The sequence below is a fragment of the Chionomys nivalis genome, chromosome 2 (assembly GCF_950005125.1).
Source record: "Chionomys nivalis chromosome 2, mChiNiv1.1, whole genome shotgun sequence".
NCBI classification, from domain to species: domain Eukaryota; kingdom Metazoa; phylum Chordata; class Mammalia; order Rodentia; family Cricetidae; genus Chionomys; species Chionomys nivalis.
In genome coordinates, this window is record NC_080087.1 from 82,000,867 (window position 1) to 82,019,102 (window position 18,236).

The following is an 18,236-nucleotide window of genomic DNA, read 5'->3' on the forward strand; positions in this document are numbered from 1 at the left end:
GCACAGTTTGAGTACAACCTTTTATTCTTGGAATGCTAGTGAGGGGGAAAGCCGCAGCGGGTTTGCGATTGAATTTAGCGCTCTGGGAAAGAGAAGCGAAGCAACAAGGAGGAGTCCACAGTCTCCAGAATTCCCGCCCAATTCCTTCCGGGGGAGGGCGCGTGTAAGGGGTGGGGCTACGTCCTTCCGTCACGCGCCCTACGTCGTCGCGCGCATGCGCTCCTTTCCACGTGCGAAAGCCTGAGACTCGTGGAGTGAGGGAAGCTGCTGATTGCCGGAGCCGCGCGACCAGAACGCAGTGATGAAGCCAGGTAGAGACTGCGGCACGGGCAGGAGCGGGGCTCCAGGAGCGGCGGGCGGGCACCGCGGCTGCTCGGGACCCGGGGAATGTGGCCGGTGGTTCGGCTCCCAGAGACAGGCCTACAGGCTCGCGGCTCCCGGCCTGCCGGCGCGGCCCTCCTGACCCCAGCCCAGAGCTAGGGTTCGGGTCGCTCTCTGCGCGTGGCTTCGGGGGATCTGGCTTGGGTTTCAAATGGAACGGCTCCGGGCCTGAGGCCAGGGGCCCTTCTCCCCACTTCAAGCCTTCCCTGTCACCCACTGTCACCTGCCGGCACCACTATCTTGATCCCCAGCCCAGCTTCCCCGGGAAGGCGGGAGAGGGTGGGGATGAGGACCTCCGGGTCGGTGAGGTGTGAGGGTCTCGATCGCCGCGCTTCCGGGAGGGGCGGGGTCCTAGACTTGCTGGAGTCGACGATCTGGGGACTTGAGTGTACCTGCTCTGTGGTGAGAAACGTTACAAGCCCGGCCTTAGTGGAGTGGGTTGGTTTTGGTTTAACTTTTGAGACAGCGTCTCAACATGTGCCTCTGGCTGGCCTAGAACTCTCTGTAGACCAGGTTGGCTCGACCTCAGAGCTCCACCACCTCTCTGCCTCCCGAGTGCTGGTATTAAAGGCGTGTGCCACCTAGCCCGACAAAAATATATTCACTTATTTCCCGCCTTTTTCTGATGAATCCACTACAAGGTGGATGATGATGAAGGTCTGATTTTTCTTTCGTGGATTCTTACTGGATAAGGGAGTTTTTTGGTAAAATGTTACTCGGGGCTATAGCAATGCTCGTCAATTCCGGTACTCGGGAAGCTGAGGCTTGACACCAGTCTGTGCTACGGTAATGATAACGTGAGCTTATCACCGTTGCCCAAGGATCAGTTTTCACTACTGCAGGCTTTTGTCTGATGTGTGCACACATGTTCCTGTGGACAGATGAGAGCCGCTGCAGGGGATAATCACCCATGCTCCTGGTCCCAGACCTGTGGAATGTCTGGGAGTCTGGTGAAGTAGGGTGGAGGGATTGCCGTTCTGTGGTCTGTGCTCCTCCAGCCTTGCTCTGGCAAATGATAGAATGAAAAGTTGTAAAAATTTCTAGCCGTGGACTCTGCGTTGACAGTTTGAGCCTTGAGCGGCAGAAGCAGCTTTGGGGGAGTTGTTTTTGTTTGGTTGGTTTTTGGTTCTTTGAGACAGGGTTTCTCTGTGTAACAGCCCTGGCTGTCCTGGAACTAGCTCTGTAGACCAGGCTGGTCTCGAACTCACAGAGATCCACCTGCCTCTGCCTCCCAAGTGCTGGGATTAAAGGCGTGCGCCACCACCGCCCGGCTCCGGGGGAGGTTTTGAAGCAGAGGTATGCTGTCTTCTAACAAGGTCCTTCGTTGTTTGGAAATGGGATCTGGTATAGCCCGGGCTCTCCACACACTCAGCCTTCTGCTTCACTCTCCCCAGCAGTGGGGTTGTAGGCCTGGGATCCCTCACCAGGCTGGAGTTCTGAGGTGGGAGGGCTACTGGAGGGAAGCAGATTCTAAAACAGCGGACTATATATGGACTTGGAGTCTTTCTGAGTAATGAGTCCTTTCTGTTCCTTTCCCTAAAAACTCCAGGACCTGAAATAGACCAAGATACAAGTTGAGTATCTGGGACTGAGAGTTGACCCTGGCCCACTGCTCCCCATGAAGATTCCCACAACTTACCAGGCCTCTGTTCTGTCAGGCCCTGGTGGGTGGCTTCTCTTCTAAGTACTTTTGTGGGTACAAAGTCACCTGATTTTACAACAGACTCCCATGCACCTTCCCTCCATTAGGGTCCTGAATGACAGTGGCATAGCTGTCCTCCTGGATGAGCTGGGAGAGGAGGAACCAGAACTCCCCCTTCACCATCCACTCTTGAATGAACAGGGTGGTTTTCCAGTGGTTTCTCTGTGAAGAGGGACCTAGAGACTTGCATCAGCAGAGCTGGGGATATACCAGAGCCTTGCTGGTGTTTATTGAGCTTCATGTTGTACAGGGTGCTGGGATGTTGTGGTAACCAGAATAATTGTGAATTGTGCATTTGGAACTTGTAACGGCCAGTGAGAGTGCCAGGCAGTATCCAATGCAATATGACGAGAAAACAAGGTAGCGTCAGCATCATCTCATCAGAAACCCAAGTAGCATGGGCACAGCCCTGTTTGCAGGAGCTGGAAAGTGGGAACAGCTCATGTGAGAGATTTCAAAGCTGGCTGTTGAGTAGGGCCCGGGGGCGTGTCTTCAGCATGATGGTTTGGGTCTATACATTATGGTCTTGTGAGAAACTTCTTTAAAAAAATGCCCTTCCCAGATTTTATTTATTTTTGGTTTTGGTTTTTCAAGACAGAGTTTCGCTGTGTCTCCCTGGCTATCCAGGAACTCACTCTGTAGATGAGGCTGGCCTCGAACTCACAGAGATACGCCTGCCTCTGCCTCCAGAGTGCTGGTATTAAAGGTGTGCATCACCATCTGGCTCGGAGATTCTTTGTAAAGAGAAGAATTCTGAGTTTATTGTGGATTGTGAAGTGGGAGGTTGGAAGCAGCGGGATGGGATCTCGTGTAAGGCTTGGGATTGTTTGAGAGTTTTGAAGAGGAAACTGTTAACAACTTGAAAAATTAAATTAGGGCCTAGCGGTAGTGGTGCACAGCTTTAATTCCAGCACTCAGAGGCAGGTGGATCTTTGTAAGTTTGAGGCCAGCATGTTCTACAAAGGGAATTCCAGGACAGCCAGCTGTTACCCAGAGGAAACCCCCCCCCTCAAAAAAATAAAGTAAATTAGGAATAGATACCAAGTTTCAAGGTATTTTATTGCTGTGAATTCTGGGGAGTTGAACTCTGGCCTGACACATTAGAGCTACAGTATCTAGCCCCTTAAGTGTCATATAAAGAGAGCAAAAAGTAAGAAGAGAATCAGCAAAGGTTTGTTTTTTGTTTCTTGGTTTTTTTGTTTGTTTGTTTGTTTGTTTTTAATACCATTAAAAATACTCTCAGGATGGTACACTCCTTTAATCCCAGCACTTAGGAAGCAGAGACAGGTGGATCTCTTGAGTTTGAAGCCAGCCTGGTGTACATCACTCCAGGTTAGTCAGGGATATGTAGTGAGACTTTGTCTCAAAAAACAACAAAAAAATTGTTTGAAGCTGGTGATAGGTGTAGTCTCAAGGCACAGTGACAAAACGTAAGCAGATTTATATCTGACATCTTAGATCAAGTAAGATAGTTTTAAGCCAACACTAATCTCAAACTATGTTTTCAGATCAACTCTTGTGCCCCTGCCCATAGTACTCAAAAGTTTCCATCATAGAAAAGGGAAATAGCAAACACAGCAACAGCATCAGACACCTGTTAGTCCCATGTTTGCCGCTTCACCCTGGAGCTGGTTTGTTTTTTTGGGGGGTTTTGTGTGTGTGTGTGTGTGTGTGTGTGTGTGTGTGTGTGTGTTGATCAGGGAGAAGGGAGGAGGCTAGAGTCTCTGTCTCTGCCTCCTGGGGTACGGGAATCACAGATCTATGCTCCCGTGCCTGATTTCTGATGAGCTCTAATCTGCCCATCTAGGCCATTGCCCATCCTTAAATTTGGGGATTTTTTTAACACCCCCCTCCCCAGGAATGTTACAATCTTGAAAGAAGGGAGAAACTGAGCATCAGATTAGGAGCTGGAGCTTCCCCACACACACACACCATATGCACGAAGACTCATGGGAAGATGCTGGGAGGGCACAGGAGGTCCCGTTGCACTCAGCACATGTGCAGGGCTCACCGATACTAAGGCTGTCCACCAAGAAGCCCAGAATGTCTGCATTCTTTCTCAACCCTATCCCGTTAGATCATCTGTGGCATGTTTTGCTTTTAGTGGTCCCTTGCTGGTATGCTTCATAAGGATAGATAAGGTGCCCGGTCCAGGGGTGCACACCTGTAAACCCAGCACTTGGGAGGTGGCAGCAGGAGGATCAGCAGCTACATGGTGACTTCAAGGCCAGCCTGGGGTTCTTGATACCCTATTTTAGAAGAGCAGTGTGTGTCGTTGGGTGTAGTTGTATAGGAATTTGTTTCTCTGCTTTTGGGAGGGTCTGGTTTGTTCATCTGTGCTGCACAACTGAAGATCATTTTCATTATTGATTACTGTTACTTGGTTTATGTGTCCATTCTGCTGGTGGGACATTGGGTGGCCTTGGTGTGCATTGTTGGCTGCAGTGGACATTTCCTCCGGGAGCTTACAGCCATGTGCTTTGCTGATGTCTCACTTCTGTAGAACTGCCGGGTAAGTTAGGTTAAACGTCTTAACCTTCATTTCCCTGTTTTTGTTTCTACTGCAGGTTTCAGCCCCCGTGGGGGTGGCTTTGGTGGCAGAGGAGGCTTTGGTGGTGACAGAGGTGGTAGAGGAGGACGAGGCGGACGAGGAGGCTTTGGCGGAGGTCGAGGAGGCTTTGGTGGAGGCCGAGGTCGAGGTGGAGGTGGAGGCTTCAGGGGACGAGGAGGTGGAGGAGGAGGTGGACGAGGTGAGTGAGGTTGACATGGGGAGGTGGAGCAGGCTCCTGGAGGGTGCAGGGAGGGGGAGAGAAGGGACCTCCCTCTCCACCTGCAGCTTTCTCTTGCAGGTGGAGGCTTCCAGTCTGGGGGCGGCCGGGGTCGAGGTGGTGGCCGGGGAGGCAAGAGAGGAAACCAGTCAGGGAAGAATGTGATGGTGGAACCACATCGGCATGAAGGTGAGTGTGGTGCGCAGGGCAGGGCGGCAGCTGCAGCTACAAGTGGACCATGGCCGCATTCTGAGTCTCTGCTACCTTCCCCAGGCGTCTTTATCTGTCGCGGAAAGGAGGATGCCCTTGTCACAAAGAATCTGGTCCCTGGAGAGTCTGTGTATGGGGAGAAGAGAGTCTCTATTTCAGTGAGTTCTAAACCCTTGTCCTAAGTATCAGCCCAGCTGATGGTGCCACCTGCAGTTCAGTCCTGCTGTTGTGTCCTACTTGTGACAGTGGGGAGCTAGGGTGTTAGTGCATAAGTTAGGCCATGCACACTGCTCCATGCGCCTTGAGATTCCCCGCCCTCCATAGCCTGCAGTTCTTCAGTTCCCTGGCCTGGCCCATTGTTCCCCAGCTCCATACTGTACCGGCCCCTATCTTCTGTCTCTAGTCAGGACCTCCTGGTCCTGACAGGACTCGTATCCTCACAGCCCCAGCCGTGGTTCTCGTACGTCCTCTTCTCTATGGCCGGCCAGAGGCCTACCTGCTCACTTCTAGGTCTAGTTCAAACATCCCCAGCCCTTCCTGGTCCATTCTAGTTTGCCATCCTCTCTCCTGGCTTGGTCTCTCTAGCCTGTCACCGTCTCCTGAGGCAGTTTGTGTGTTAGTTCAGTGGGTACTTACTGCTGGGGCAGGATCCATGTCCTATTCAAGGTTATCTCCAACACCTGAAACAGCTAGGGCAGGAAGTAATGCTTAGTGCCCAGGTCTTTCTGTCACCTCTGTGTTTATTGTCTGTGTTCTGTTCTTGTCTCTATTGTACATCTGCTTTTGGTTCTTATACAGTGATTGGGCTGCAACATTTCTTTTGAGGGCCCTAGGGTTATGGGATGGTATCCTGCACAGGAACCCAGCACTGACTTGTGTTCCCATCTCTCCTGGGTCAGGAGGGAGATGACAAAATTGAATATCGAGCCTGGAACCCCTTCCGTTCCAAGCTGGCAGCAGCAATCCTGGGTGGCGTAGACCAGATCCACATCAAGCCAGGGGCCAAGGTGCTCTACCTTGGGGCAGCCTCAGGCACCACCGTCTCTCACGTCTCTGACATCGTTGGCCCGGTGAGTGGATAGAGGGTGGAGATGGAGGGAGCCGAGCCTGGCTGTTTACCTGCACTGTGTTAAAATCACCCAGAGCTGGGAACATAGATACCAAACTATTTTGGTTGCCCACTTGAAAAATTGATGTCCCAGGACTGGAAGGGTAGCTTAGTCACTAAAGTGCTTATCACACGCGCATGAGGACCTGATTTTGATCCTCGAAATTCATGTAAAAGTGTGGTGGTATGTATACCCCTGTAATAACAGCACTGGGGCAGCAGCAGCTGTGGAGCTTGCTGGTCATCGGCTGCCGTCAATGGATAAGCTCTATACCAGTGAGAGACCTTCTCTTAGAAATAGGGTGGGAGGAGTTCCTGGAGAATAACACCTACATTGTCATCTGGCTTCTACATACATAGACACAAAATACTCATGGCCCCCAAACCTAGTTTGTTCTCTCCCCAACCCCCCATATTGGGATTGACCCCAGGGCCTCTTGGATGCTAGGCAGATATGCCTACATCTGCAGCCCTTGGTTTCTACTGGTGGGCATGTGTTTTCTGTGGTGATGGCAGTGCAGAGAGCACCTGCCTCTTGGATGTCCCACTTCACAGCCTCTTGCTGTTGGCTGAATTACGGACTCTTTAATTTGGTGGGTGAAAGCACACACTGTTGTAGTCCTAGCCTAAGCGACATAGTTAGACCTTGTCTAAATCTAAACCGCAACAAAACTCAGACTTCTTTTGGTATTGAATAGTGTATGGCTTCAGTGAGACACTGAGCTCTCTGAGCCAGGGGTGAGCACTATGGAGAATAAGGTTGTTTGGAAAATTGTATGTTTGCTGTGAGTGCTGGCCCATTGCAAATGCCTTGGCTCTGTCCTCTGCCCTGGACTTTAGCCTGTGTTGGGAGCCTGGGCTCTTGAATCAGATAAATTAGGATCTTGTAACTTTATTGGTTGTGGATAACCATGGCAGGAGACTCATCTCCAGGCCCATTTTCTCATCTGGACCACGGACTTAGTGATGAGGGTCTGAGGGCCTGCTACAAGTGGCGCATGAGCCCGTAATGGAGAACAAGTGTGTGCTCATCACTGTTGGTTTATTTTAGGATGGTCTGGTCTATGCAGTTGAGTTCTCCCACCGTTCTGGCCGTGACCTCATCAACTTGGCCAAGAAGAGGACCAACATTATTCCTGTGATTGAAGATGCCCGACACCCACACAAATACCGCATGCTTATCGGTGAGGGGCCTGGGGGTGTCCCAGGGAAGGTAGGATAAGCCACTGCATATTTCCCGGAAGAGGCCAGTGGAGTTAGAGTGAGGAGCTGCAGGTGAAGATTGTGCTGGTCATCTCTGCTCTCCCTCCCTGAGCCCCATATACTTCTGATCCCCCCGACACTTGATGCCTTTTTACACTGCCCTGTATTCTGCCTTTCTTTATATTATCTGATGACATTCCAGCCCTGAGCACGGCAAGTATGACCCAATGGCTTTTTTAAAAAAAAGAAAAAACCTCAAAGGTGTAGTATAAAAATGGAAAGCCTCTTAAATTCCCCCGAAGGTACTCGATACTTAACCATCTGCTTTTCCAAATCCTTAAAGATATTTTCATTCCATCACTTTGTTTATGTGTTCGTGTTTAAATCATACTGCCTAAAAACATTGCCTTTTCATTGCACTTTTTTGTTTTGGTTTGATTGGGTTTTGGGGGGAGTGGTTTTCCCCCCTCCTTTTTTTCTTTGCATTTTCTCGGTTCACTTGGCCCCTTCTCTGGTCCTTTCCTCATTTGACAGCCCTGCCCACGTCTTGCCTTTAACTGCTCACCTTTACTTGTCTTTTTGATGACATGTCTGTCTCCCCCCAGACCCGGGAGCATCTCGAGGGCAGGGTCTGACTCGTCTCTGTGTCCCCTACGCCCAGCCCAGGGCTGGCCACAGAGTAGGTGGCAACCATGCTTTACAAGAGGAGTGGATGAGTGATGTGTCTGGGTTCTGGCCCCACCTTTGGGGTGCTTTGGAGGGAGGGTGTGTGGTGGGGAGTGAGACTGGAGGCAGGAGACTCCCAGGAACCTGGTGGTGATGGAGCACAGGCCCCATATTGGGAGGCTCTGGGTAGCTCTCTGATGGCTTCTACTTGGTAACTGCTGTCCCTTGTTCCTTAGCCATGGTGGATGTGATCTTTGCCGATGTGGCACAGCCAGACCAAACCCGCATTGTGGCCCTGAATGCCCACACCTTTCTGAGGAATGGAGGACACTTTGTGATCTCCATTAAGGTATGAGGCTTGGAATGTAAGTTGGGGCAGCAACAGTGGGTGCTTGATCTCTGTGTCTGAGCATGCTACTTAGCCTACGAGACTCCGTTTCTTCGTTTATTAATCAACCCTCTTTAAGGTTTGAAGCAAAGATTGATATATGTGAAGTGCTTAGAACAGATTTCTGGTACAGAGAAAATAAGTACAAAGTGCATTTTTAGAAACATTGTATTTCTTCACCGTGTTCAAAATTAGCCTCTTGCGGCATTTGTTCTACTGTTACCAGGACATGGAAGAAAATTCCGGAGTTAAAACACTGCCTTAGATAAGTGGGACATCCTTTCCAGTCCAAGCCAAATTAAAATTTCTGTAATGGAGTTTTATAATTGCCCAGCCCTGGGTCTCCAAATCTCTAACCTCGTCCTTTCTCCTCTCTCTGTAGGCGAACTGCATTGACTCTACAGCCTCAGCAGAAGCTGTGTTTGCCTCTGAAGTGAAGAAGATGCAGCAGGAGAATATGAAGCCCCAGGAGCAGCTGACACTTGAGCCCTACGAACGGGACCACGCTGTGGTTGTAGGTGTGTACAGGTAAGTACCAGACTAGACTTCTCCCTTGCAGCCTGAGCTCCCTGGGCCTTGGGAGCCGAAAATGTTGACAGCTGGACCCCCTCTGATTTCCTCACAGGCCACCTCCCAAGGTGAAGAACTGAAACTCGGAGCTGTCTGGATTCGAAGAAGTGTGTGTTGCTACTGTTGCACGTGTTGTTGTTTTTTTTTGTTTTGTTTTGTTTTGTTTCTATTAAAAGACTCATCTGTCTCCCCTGTCTGGTACTGTTTGCTCAGTGGCCAAAAGACGCATGCGCCCTTGACCAACTTTGTGTGCGCTTGTGGGGGGGTGCCTTGGAAAGTTTCATCCGGTCACATGGTGCATGCTCCATTGATACCTGCTACGCATGTGCGCGGCTCAGCGCTCTGAAGGCGCAGGCGCACAGTGCTCTCCTAAGTCACGTGAGCAGTGTGGGGGCGGAGCCGGGACAGGGGGGCCGGTTTGTTGTGGTCGCCATTTTGCTGGTTGCATTACTGGGTAATCGGGGCCCTGGCTTGCCGCGTCCACCGGACACCCTCAGCGAGTGGGCAGGTCTGAGCTCGGGCTCCCCGGGCAGTTTGAGTCCCCTTACCCACGCCCTCAGGTAACGGTGCGGCGACGGGTGGGGCGGGGTGGCACGCTTGGGTGGGGGGCAGACGGGGATCCGCCCTGCCCATCCCCGCGAGACTTAGCAAGGGAAAGGAGGGGGCTTCGGGCCAGTGCAGCGGAGCCCGGCTATTTACGGCCGGATTTCTGGAAGGGGCCCAGCCCGAGGGAGCCGTCTTGAGAGGGAGTCTGGGAGGGGGCAGCCCGGCCCCACTCCCGCCCTTTGTTTGGGCTCGGCTGCGCTGGTCGCTTCACTGTCGCCTAGCAACAGCTGCCCTGAGTGCTGATTGGCTAAACTCTTGGCGGCAACAACCAATGGCGTGGTTGTTGCCATGGGAGGTGCGGCCTGCCGAACTCAGTTGGGCCCCGCCCGCCGGGACTCCACCGGCCGGGGCGGGCTTGCCGGGTGGGGGGCGGGACGCCAGGGTCCCTGGGGGCGGGTGGCCACGCGGGGCGGGGCTGGGCCGTAGGGCGAGGGTTAACCCGCCCCTCCCCCGTCCACCTGCTGTCCCCCTTCCCCCGCGTGCCCCGATCTGACCCTCGTCCCCTCCTCTCCCCGCCCCACTGGCGGCGGTGGCGGCGGCTGCTGTTGTCACCCACCAGGCCGCCTGTCCCGCTTGCCCTCACCGCCGCGGGACTGGCCAGGCCGGGGACAGGCGGCCACCTTCTCATCACCGCCGCCACCACCGCCATGCTGGCCGTTCGCCCACCGCACTGGGGGCCCCATCGCTCCCCAGCCCCCCGTGGGCCCAGCGCCAGCCCTGACCCGGGTAGGGGTGGGAGCTGGGAGAGTCGGTCCTAGTGTGGGAGGGCCGGGGAAGAGGTTGTTTGTCGGTGAAGCCCCAGTAAAGGGGACCTGGAGTAGCGAGTCATAGGGTAGAAGGGATCTGACGGGGGAAGGCTCTTAGGGAGAAGACTTTGTTCTGGAGGACACTTTCAGGGAGCGACGTCTTGTGTGTTATTTAGGGATTTGGCTGTTGGGCCCTTCTAGGAACAGGCTCAATTGCCGAATGACCCGGTTTAGAAATATCTGATAAAGGGGATAGCAAGGATCCCAGTGTAAGGGAGAAAAAGACAGTGACTCTTAAACTGTCGAGAACGAACATCTCCCTCGTGTTTTCCTAGGAGTAGGGGTCTTGGGTTATGGGAAAGTCCTAGTGGGAAAGGAGTCCCTGGTGCGGGAGACTCCTCTAGGGAGCTGTCCCAGGGGAAAGTGTGCCCTGGTGGTTGAAACACCCATAGCACTCACACATAAAGGAGTTCTCAGATAACCTTGATCTTTGCTGAGCACTCCACAAGGACTGCTATGGTGTGAGGGATCCTGGAGTTCTCTAGACTCGATTCGAAATGGGGCCCTCACTGTGGCCCAGAAGACCCTGATGTTGAGGGAAGACCATGTGAAGGTTGGGTCTTTTTCTGAGGAACTCCAAATGGGCACCAGCAGAAATTCAAAGAAAAATGAATTCTACTGCCCAGACTCTGCAGGGTTTCTGTCTTCTCTTTTGCTCTCCCAATTACTGGGCTTTCTCTGTCCTTCCTGCCCTGGCCCTGTGTGCACTCTCTCCCACCCCTGTGTGACTCTAACCCTTTCCTTTTACATTTTGTCATTATGTTGTCTCATTTATTTGACTGATGATGTGTTGAGGAACACTGCTACGCCACTTGTTTCTGTCCCCTCTGCATTGCTACCTGGTGCCTCCCCCTTGCCCTGTGTTCTTCATCCCACCTCTTTGCTTGACTCTGATCCACATACCCTCTTGTTCCATGTTGTCTCCCTACTTCCTACCTGCTCTCAGGTCTCAGCGGCGGTGGCAGCCGAGGTGCAGGATGCGAGAAGGCGCCCCCCGGCCGGGCTCCCGCTCCAGGCCTCACACCCCTGCGGCCCTCTGAGCCCACCATGGCCGTCCCACCAGGCCATGGTCCCTTCTCTGGCTTTCCGGGGCCCCAGGAACACACACAGGTAGGCATTCACCTGGCTTCTCACCTGCCTGGGGGGGCGAAAGAGACTGGGGATGAAAGGGTTCAGACATCAGCCTGATCTCTGAGGATGCTGCAGACCTGGTGATACTGGCAGGGTTTCAGGTAGGGTGGAAAGTCCACACTTAACTCCTGCTATGGGAACCAAATCACTGCGCTTTTCTGTGACCCTCTGTCTCTCATGGAGTGGTTAATATTTGTCAGGCTCAGAACTGTCACTGGCACACAACAGCCCAGAACACAGGTCTTAGTGTCCACACCGAGCCAGAGGTCTGGAGTGAAAAACCTGGAAGGGAAATCAAGGGGATGGGAAGGAAAGTGAGCTGAGGATAGTGGGAAATCCAAGAAGTCTAATCCTGGTCCAAGAGCTTTAGGAACTGGGCACAGACACTCATCTGAGGGTGAGGACATGGAGCTACAGGGAAATCAATGGCGTGGGTCCCCCAAACTGCTCTCAGGTGCAAAGACCCCAAGTTTCTCATTCTCATTCAGGGTGTTCACTGAGATTCAGAAGAAAATATAGAGAGCAGATAAGCTGACCAGGGGCTGGGTGGGCGGTAAATCATTCACTCCATCACACAATGAACAGATATCTGGGGGACCCCAATGTGTGATAGGCCCTACAGTTCTCTCCCTGAAAGTTGGAGGTGAAGGTCTGTGTTCAGTGTCTGCCTGTCTCCACCACAGGTATTGCCTGATGTGCGGCTACTGCCTCGGAGACTACCCCTGGCCTTCCGGGACGCAGCCTCAGCCCCGCTGCGCAAGCTCTCAGTGGACCTCATCAAGACCTACAAGCACATCAATGAGGTGGGGGATGGGATTCCCTGCTGGGTGCTGGAAAGGGGCCTGGCTGCTTGCCGGGATCACTCAGGGGTCCGGTTTCCTGGTTGCTTGAGCAGGTATACTATGCGAAGAAGAAGCGGCGGGCCCAACAGGCGCCACCCCAGGACTCGAGCACTAAAAAGGAGAAGAAGGTCCTGAACCACGGTTACGACGACGACAACCACGACTACATTGTGCGCAGTGGCGAGCGCTGGCTAGAGCGCTATGAGATTGACTCTCTTATTGGCAAAGGCTCCTTTGGCCAGGTGTGGGACTCCGCCACTCATCCACTGACTGCATGCAGACAGTTACTAACCTTACCCACCTTCCCTCTACCCCCAGTGTTCACTTGCTGCCAAGTCCTGTCTTGGCCAGTCTCTCAGGCCACTTAGTATCCCTCTGTTTCAGTTTCTGTAGAAGTATAAATAACAAGACTCCACATAAGGGAACTATGTTATTTTGTATCCAGTACAAAGGATGTGAGCGCTGGGCTGTGAGTTGTTAGTTGGAAAGGTGTGGCTGGTGGTCGTCCCACCTCCCTGGGTAACTCTCCATGTCTCTACAGGTGGTGAAAGCCTATGACCACCAGACCCAGGAGCTGGTGGCCATCAAGATCATCAAGAACAAAAAGGCCTTCCTGAACCAGGCACAGATTGAGCTGCGGCTGCTGGAGCTGATGAACCAGCATGACACAGAGATGAAGTACTACATAGGTGAGTGCAGGGCGCCTGTGGGAGATACCACCAGTAAGGGTCTTTGGGCTTCTCCACCGCAGTGGCCATGCTTTGGTCATGGCTTTGCTCTTCTGCTTACCTGATCAGCAGTGGTCAGTGTTGATCCAGTGCTCACTAAGGGCCAGACTGTTGCAACACTCCACATGAATTACCTCACCCCCGCCGGTGAAGGAGATAGGAAACTGAGGCCCTCAGTGCTGTCACGCACATGAAGTGACAGTTTATACACAACAGAATTAATAATTTGAGAAGCAGTGGTCTCTGGAACTCTGACTCTCGAGATGTGTCCCATTCCTCTGGAAAGGGACTGATAGACTCTAAAAAGGACAACCAGTGTCCCTTGCCACAAAGATAGATACCGCTAAAAGGAAGGCAGGTTCATTTGTTCATTTGGGCTCTTGGTGGTGGTGGTACTTCTTGGGGTTTTGTTTTGCCATCCTAGGGATCAAACCCAGTGCTTCATACACACTAGGCGGGGGCTTCATCCCAGAACTACATCTCCAGACCCCTTTTTACTAAGTTATTTTGAGACAGAATTTCACTAAGTTATCCGGACAGGCCTTGAGCTTCCATTCTTTCTGCATCTGAAGACCTTGGTCTCTATGCCTGCACCACCAGGCCAGGCTCCGTGGTATAATGTGAAATGAGGAAGCCTGGAATTGTTTTGCAGCTCTATTAGAAGGTGATAGTGCGTTTGATTTTCCCTTTGCAGTGCTGGAGCTTGAACCTAGGGCCTTGTGCTTGCTAGGCAAACATGCTCCAACCCTTCTTTGGTCATCCTTGCCCTATGCTAATATAACCCAAGTTATACCACCCTTTGGGGTTTTTCTGTTTTTTATTTACAATTCCAGGCTGCACTGTGTGCCAAGCTGGTCCTGAACTCAACCATCCTCTGACTTAGTTTACAAAGTGCTGGGATTACAGTCGTGTTTACTATTCCCTGCTGGCAGAAACCTTCCTTTTGGTAAAAATCAGGAGGTGTGAGAGCCTCAGGAGAATTAGCATGCTTTGCCAGTCCACTGAGCCCAGGGCACAAACACCTGCGTGCTCACTGCGGTTTAGCAGAGGTGGTTGCTGAGTGGCCCCAGGCCATCTGCCCTGTCACCTGTCTCTAAGCTGTTGCCTGTGGTTCCCCACAGTGCACCTGAAGCGGCACTTCATGTTCCGGAATCATCTGTGCCTGGTGTTTGAGCTGCTGTCCTACAACCTGTACGACCTCCTGCGCAACACACACTTCCGAGGTGTCTCACTGAACCTGACTCGGAAGCTGGCGCAGCAGCTCTGCACAGCGCTGCTCTTTCTGGCCACGCCTGAGCTCAGCATCATCCACTGCGACCTCAAGCCTGAGAACATCCTGCTCTGCAATCCTAAGCGCAGTGCCATCAAGATCGTGGACTTTGGCAGCTCCTGCCAGCTTGGCCAGCGGGTGCGGCTCTGACTCTGGGCAGGGCCAGTGTCTTGGGTGGGATGGCATTTTGCGGCTTTGTTTTGGTCCTGGGAGCTGATATCTGAGAAATGACATTGGGCATAGGGAGGCCCCCTGGAGGGAGGGAGTCAGAGGTGAAGGGGGCAGAGGAGACCCAAGCAAGGAAGAAAGAGGGTGACCCCAAAGGGCAGGCAGCTCCTCAGTAGTAAAGTTGAGATCTGAGCCTGAGCTCTGCTTTGCCTACTTGTGCTCTTCAGGTCACAGGTAGAAGACCTTTAAGTCTTGCAGCCTTGTGTAAGCAGACAGGAGTTACACTAGTTAGTATGATTCAGTATGGGATAGCCAGCCTCTCTTAAAAGGGGCCAGAGCTGGGGATGGAGCCAGGGTTACGGCAGGCCAACGAAGACTGGAAGCTCAGCAAGACAGTGTCTGGTTTGTGCAGCCTTGCTGAGAGCCTAGAGGCTCCATCCTGTTCTCAAGCAGGGGCTTGTCTTGAGTTGAGTATTCAGTGAAACCAGCAGGGGAGCTAGTGCCCTGATGACTGCCCCCTTCCCCAGATCTACCAGTATATCCAGAGCCGCTTCTACCGCTCACCCGAGGTGCTCCTGGGCACACCCTATGACCTGGCCATCGACATGTGGTCCCTGGGCTGCATCCTTGTGGAGATGCACACCGGAGAGCCCCTCTTCAGCGGCTCCAATGAGGTGTGCCCCTGGAAGGGTGTGCTGGAGGTGGAGGGGTGGAGCCTGGCCACCCGGCGCCCCTGACCGCCGCCTGCCCGCAGGTGGACCAGATGAGCAGAATTGTCGAGGTGCTGGGCATCCCGCCTGCGCCCATGCTGGAACAGGCACCCAAGGCTCGCAAGTACTTTGAGCGGCTGCCTGGGGGTGGCTGGACCCTACGAAGGACAAAGGAACTCAGGAAGGTGCGGCCCCTGCCCTGTGCCACTTCTCCCTCCTTGGGTGGCCCCTCACTCACACTTGGGGCTCCCCCTTCTCCCTGTGTCTTTCCCTGTCTTTCTCTTCCCCCTTGTCTGTCCTTTCCTTCCTCCCCTGCCCACCCCATTACCATCCCACCCCACAGCTCTTGTTAGCTTCTCTTTTCCTCTTCCTCTCTTGTGCCTCAGTTTCCCCATGTGTGTCTCCCTGCCCCTCCTGCCCACTGACGGCCACTCTCTTGCCCCCCCTCCCACCCCCTCCCTGCCAGGATTACCAGGGCCCCGGGACACGGCGGCTGCAGGAGGTGCTGGGCGTGCAGACGGGCGGGCCCGGGGGCCGGCGGGCGGGGGAGCCGGGCCACAGCCCCGCCGACTACCTCCGCTTCCAGGACCTGGTGCTGCGCATGCTGGAATATGAGCCCGCCGCCCGCATCAGCCCGCTGGGCGCTCTGCAGCACGGCTTCTTCCGCCGCACGGCCGACGAGGCCACCAACACGGGCCCGGCGGGCAGCAGTGCCTCCACCTCGCCGGCGGGCCTCGACACCTGCCCCTCCTCTAGCACCGCCAGTTCCATCTCCAGCTCTGGTGGGTGCCCAGTGTCAGATGTGTGCTTCAGGGCCCAGCCTGGGAAGCCTTACTACTGGTCCTCTGTCCTAGAGCCTTAGAGCTACCAGATTCTGAGCTCCAGGGTAAGGGGGTGGGTGGGACGGTGGGTGGGACAGTCCCGCGTGACCAACAGAATCTCTGAATCCGGGCTTGGGATTTAGCCCCTAAAACTGACGCTAGCCTCCCACACAATCTCAGATCCCAGATTTCAAAATTGGGCTTTTAGAGCCTTCACAAGGACTCTGGTCTCAAAGGTCAATCTTGGGGTCTAGGTGTTGAACAGACTCCACACATCTTAGCACCTCTGCCCTCTTTTCTCCATCCCGGTGTTTCCAGGAGGCTCCAGTGGCTCCTCCAGTGACAACAGGGCCTACCGCTACCGATATTGTGGGGGGCCTGGGCCCCCCATCACCGACTGTGAGATGAACAGCCCCCAGGTACTGGAGCTGTGAGTCCTCGGAGAGGGGTGCAGGTGCCTGGGGCTCCAGGATCTCAACACTTCCCATTCCTTTGTTTTCAGGTTATACCCTCCCAGCCTCTGCGCCCCTGGGCAGGGGGTGATGTGCCCCACAAGACACATCCAGCCCCTACCTCTGCCTCGACATTGCCAGGGACTGGGGCCCAGTTACCCCCCCAACCCCGATGCCTTGGACGTCCCCCATCACCAACATCACCACCACCCCCGGAGCTGATGGATGTGAGCCTGGCAGGCAGCCCTCCAGAATGCTCTCCACCTCATCCAGCACCTGCCCCCCAGCACCCGGCTGCCTCAGCCCTCCGGACTCGGATGACGGGAGGTCGACCACCTCTCCCACCCCCTGATGACCCTGCCACTCTGGGGCCTCGCCTGGGCCTCCATGGCGTACCCCAGAGCACAGCAGCCAGCTCATGACCCTGCCCCCTCCCTGGGGCCCCTCCTGAAGCCATACCCCCCCCCCATCTGGGGGCCCTGGGCTCCCATCCTCATCTCTCCCCTTGACTGGACTTGCTGCTACCCAGCTGGGGTGGGTGAGGCCTGCACTGATTGGGGCCCAGGGCAGGGGGTCAAGGGAGAGGGGTTTTGGCCGCACCCTCCCCACTAAGACTGGACCCTTGGCCCCCTCTCCCCCCTTGTTTTCTATTTATTGTACCAAAGACAGTGGTGGTCCGGTAGAGGGGAGATTGCCCCTCACCCTAGGGCCCTAGGAGGGGGTGGGGGCAGGTAGGGGGAGATGGCCTTGCTCCTCCTTGCTGTACCCCCCAGTAAAGAGCTTTCTCACATGCCTGCCTGAGCGTTTGCAGGGCCTTGGCTCCCTCTCCTGACCCTCAGAGGCATGGTGGGGAAGGTTGTGTGGGAAAGGGTGCCTTGTGGCGTGGGTATATCCCTCCTGGGGACATCATACTTGGTGCAGGCACGGGGCAGCGGGAAGTTGGTGGGCTGTAGAACCATAGACACATCCTGAACACAACGATCCTGGCCCACATTTGCCTTTTCCAGTATAAAAGGCCCCTTTATGGCCTATTGCTGGAAATAATAATGTCCTGCACTCGTCTGTCAGGGCTCTCATAGAGTCCACCAAGGAGTGGCTTTTTGTGTCAGGCAGACACCCAGTAGGCTCTGGGTATACTCCACGGGCCTTCCTTGGTACTATCCAGACAGGCCATGGGGACAGATTTTACCCCACCTGTGTCCAGCCCATTCTGGAGTCATTGCAGAATATTGAGATTCTCGGGCAAAAAGACGCTCCCTGACTTTCAGGTAAGTGATTTTTGTTTCATGGCAATTTGGAACCAGCTGTCTCCCAGTCAGTCTTGGAAGAACCACCTGGTTCAAACTGTTAAGCACTCACAATGGGCGGGCGCGGTGACTCCTGGGAGATGGAGTTCTGCTAGGCTAGCTCTTTGCTCACTTTTCTTGGGGAACTACAAAGCCCAGAAGTCTCTGCGCACGTGGCTGGGGCCTGGTGTTCGCTGAGCTTTCGGCATTAGGGCCCGGATGTTGGCGGGTCAGGAGAAGGGGTAGTGATTGGATAGTGTGCAGGGGCGGGGCGGGGGTGGTGGTGCTGGAAGTTGTCAATCTACTTTGCAGGGCCTGGGCGGGGCAATGGAGGGCACATGCTGAAGCCGCGGTAAGCAAGGTCCTGGTCGTTTGTGGGTCACTGGTGATAGTGATCTTTTTGAGAATGCCGGTTAAGAT

At 54.1% G+C, this 18,236-nt stretch overlaps 2 protein-coding genes across 6 annotated transcripts; both read left to right on the top strand.

The window, feature by feature from the left end:
• Window positions 1-205: 205 nt before the first annotated feature.
• Fbl (fibrillarin) lies at window positions 206-9,109 on the top strand. Its single transcript, XM_057761955.1, has 9 exons — window positions 206-311; window positions 4,651-4,833; window positions 4,933-5,040; window positions 5,125-5,219; window positions 5,961-6,131; window positions 7,221-7,353; window positions 8,275-8,387; window positions 8,809-8,954; window positions 9,052-9,109. The coding sequence occupies exons 1-9, from the start codon at window positions 302-304 to the stop codon at window positions 9,074-9,076; spliced, it is 984 nt and encodes a 327-aa protein (XP_057617938.1). The 5' UTR covers window positions 206-301; the 3' UTR covers window positions 9,077-9,109.
• Window positions 9,083-18,021, top strand: Dyrk1b (dual specificity tyrosine phosphorylation regulated kinase 1B). Of its 5 annotated transcripts, XM_057761950.1 has the most exons (12): window positions 10,065-10,328; window positions 11,355-11,518; window positions 12,223-12,342; window positions 12,435-12,623; window positions 12,923-13,070; window positions 14,231-14,517; window positions 15,075-15,221; window positions 15,302-15,442; window positions 15,724-15,759; window positions 15,844-16,039; window positions 16,397-16,497; window positions 16,581-18,021. In XM_057761950.1, exons 1-12 carry the CDS (start codon window positions 10,250-10,252, stop codon window positions 16,950-16,952), a joined length of 1,980 nt encoding a protein of 659 aa, XP_057617933.1. In that variant the 5' UTR covers window positions 10,065-10,249; the 3' UTR covers window positions 16,953-18,021. The 5 variants fall into 5 exon arrangements, with proteins under 5 accessions (XP_057617937.1, XP_057617936.1, XP_057617933.1 ...); XM_057761954.1 differs by lacking the exon at window positions 10,065-10,328 and adding an exon at window positions 9,083-9,103 and having other exon boundaries at window positions 15,724-16,039; window positions 16,581-18,018; XM_057761953.1 differs by lacking the exon at window positions 10,065-10,328 and adding an exon at window positions 9,404-9,556 and having other exon boundaries at window positions 15,724-16,039; window positions 16,581-18,017.
• The last annotated feature ends 215 nt before the right edge of the window (window positions 18,022-18,236 follow it).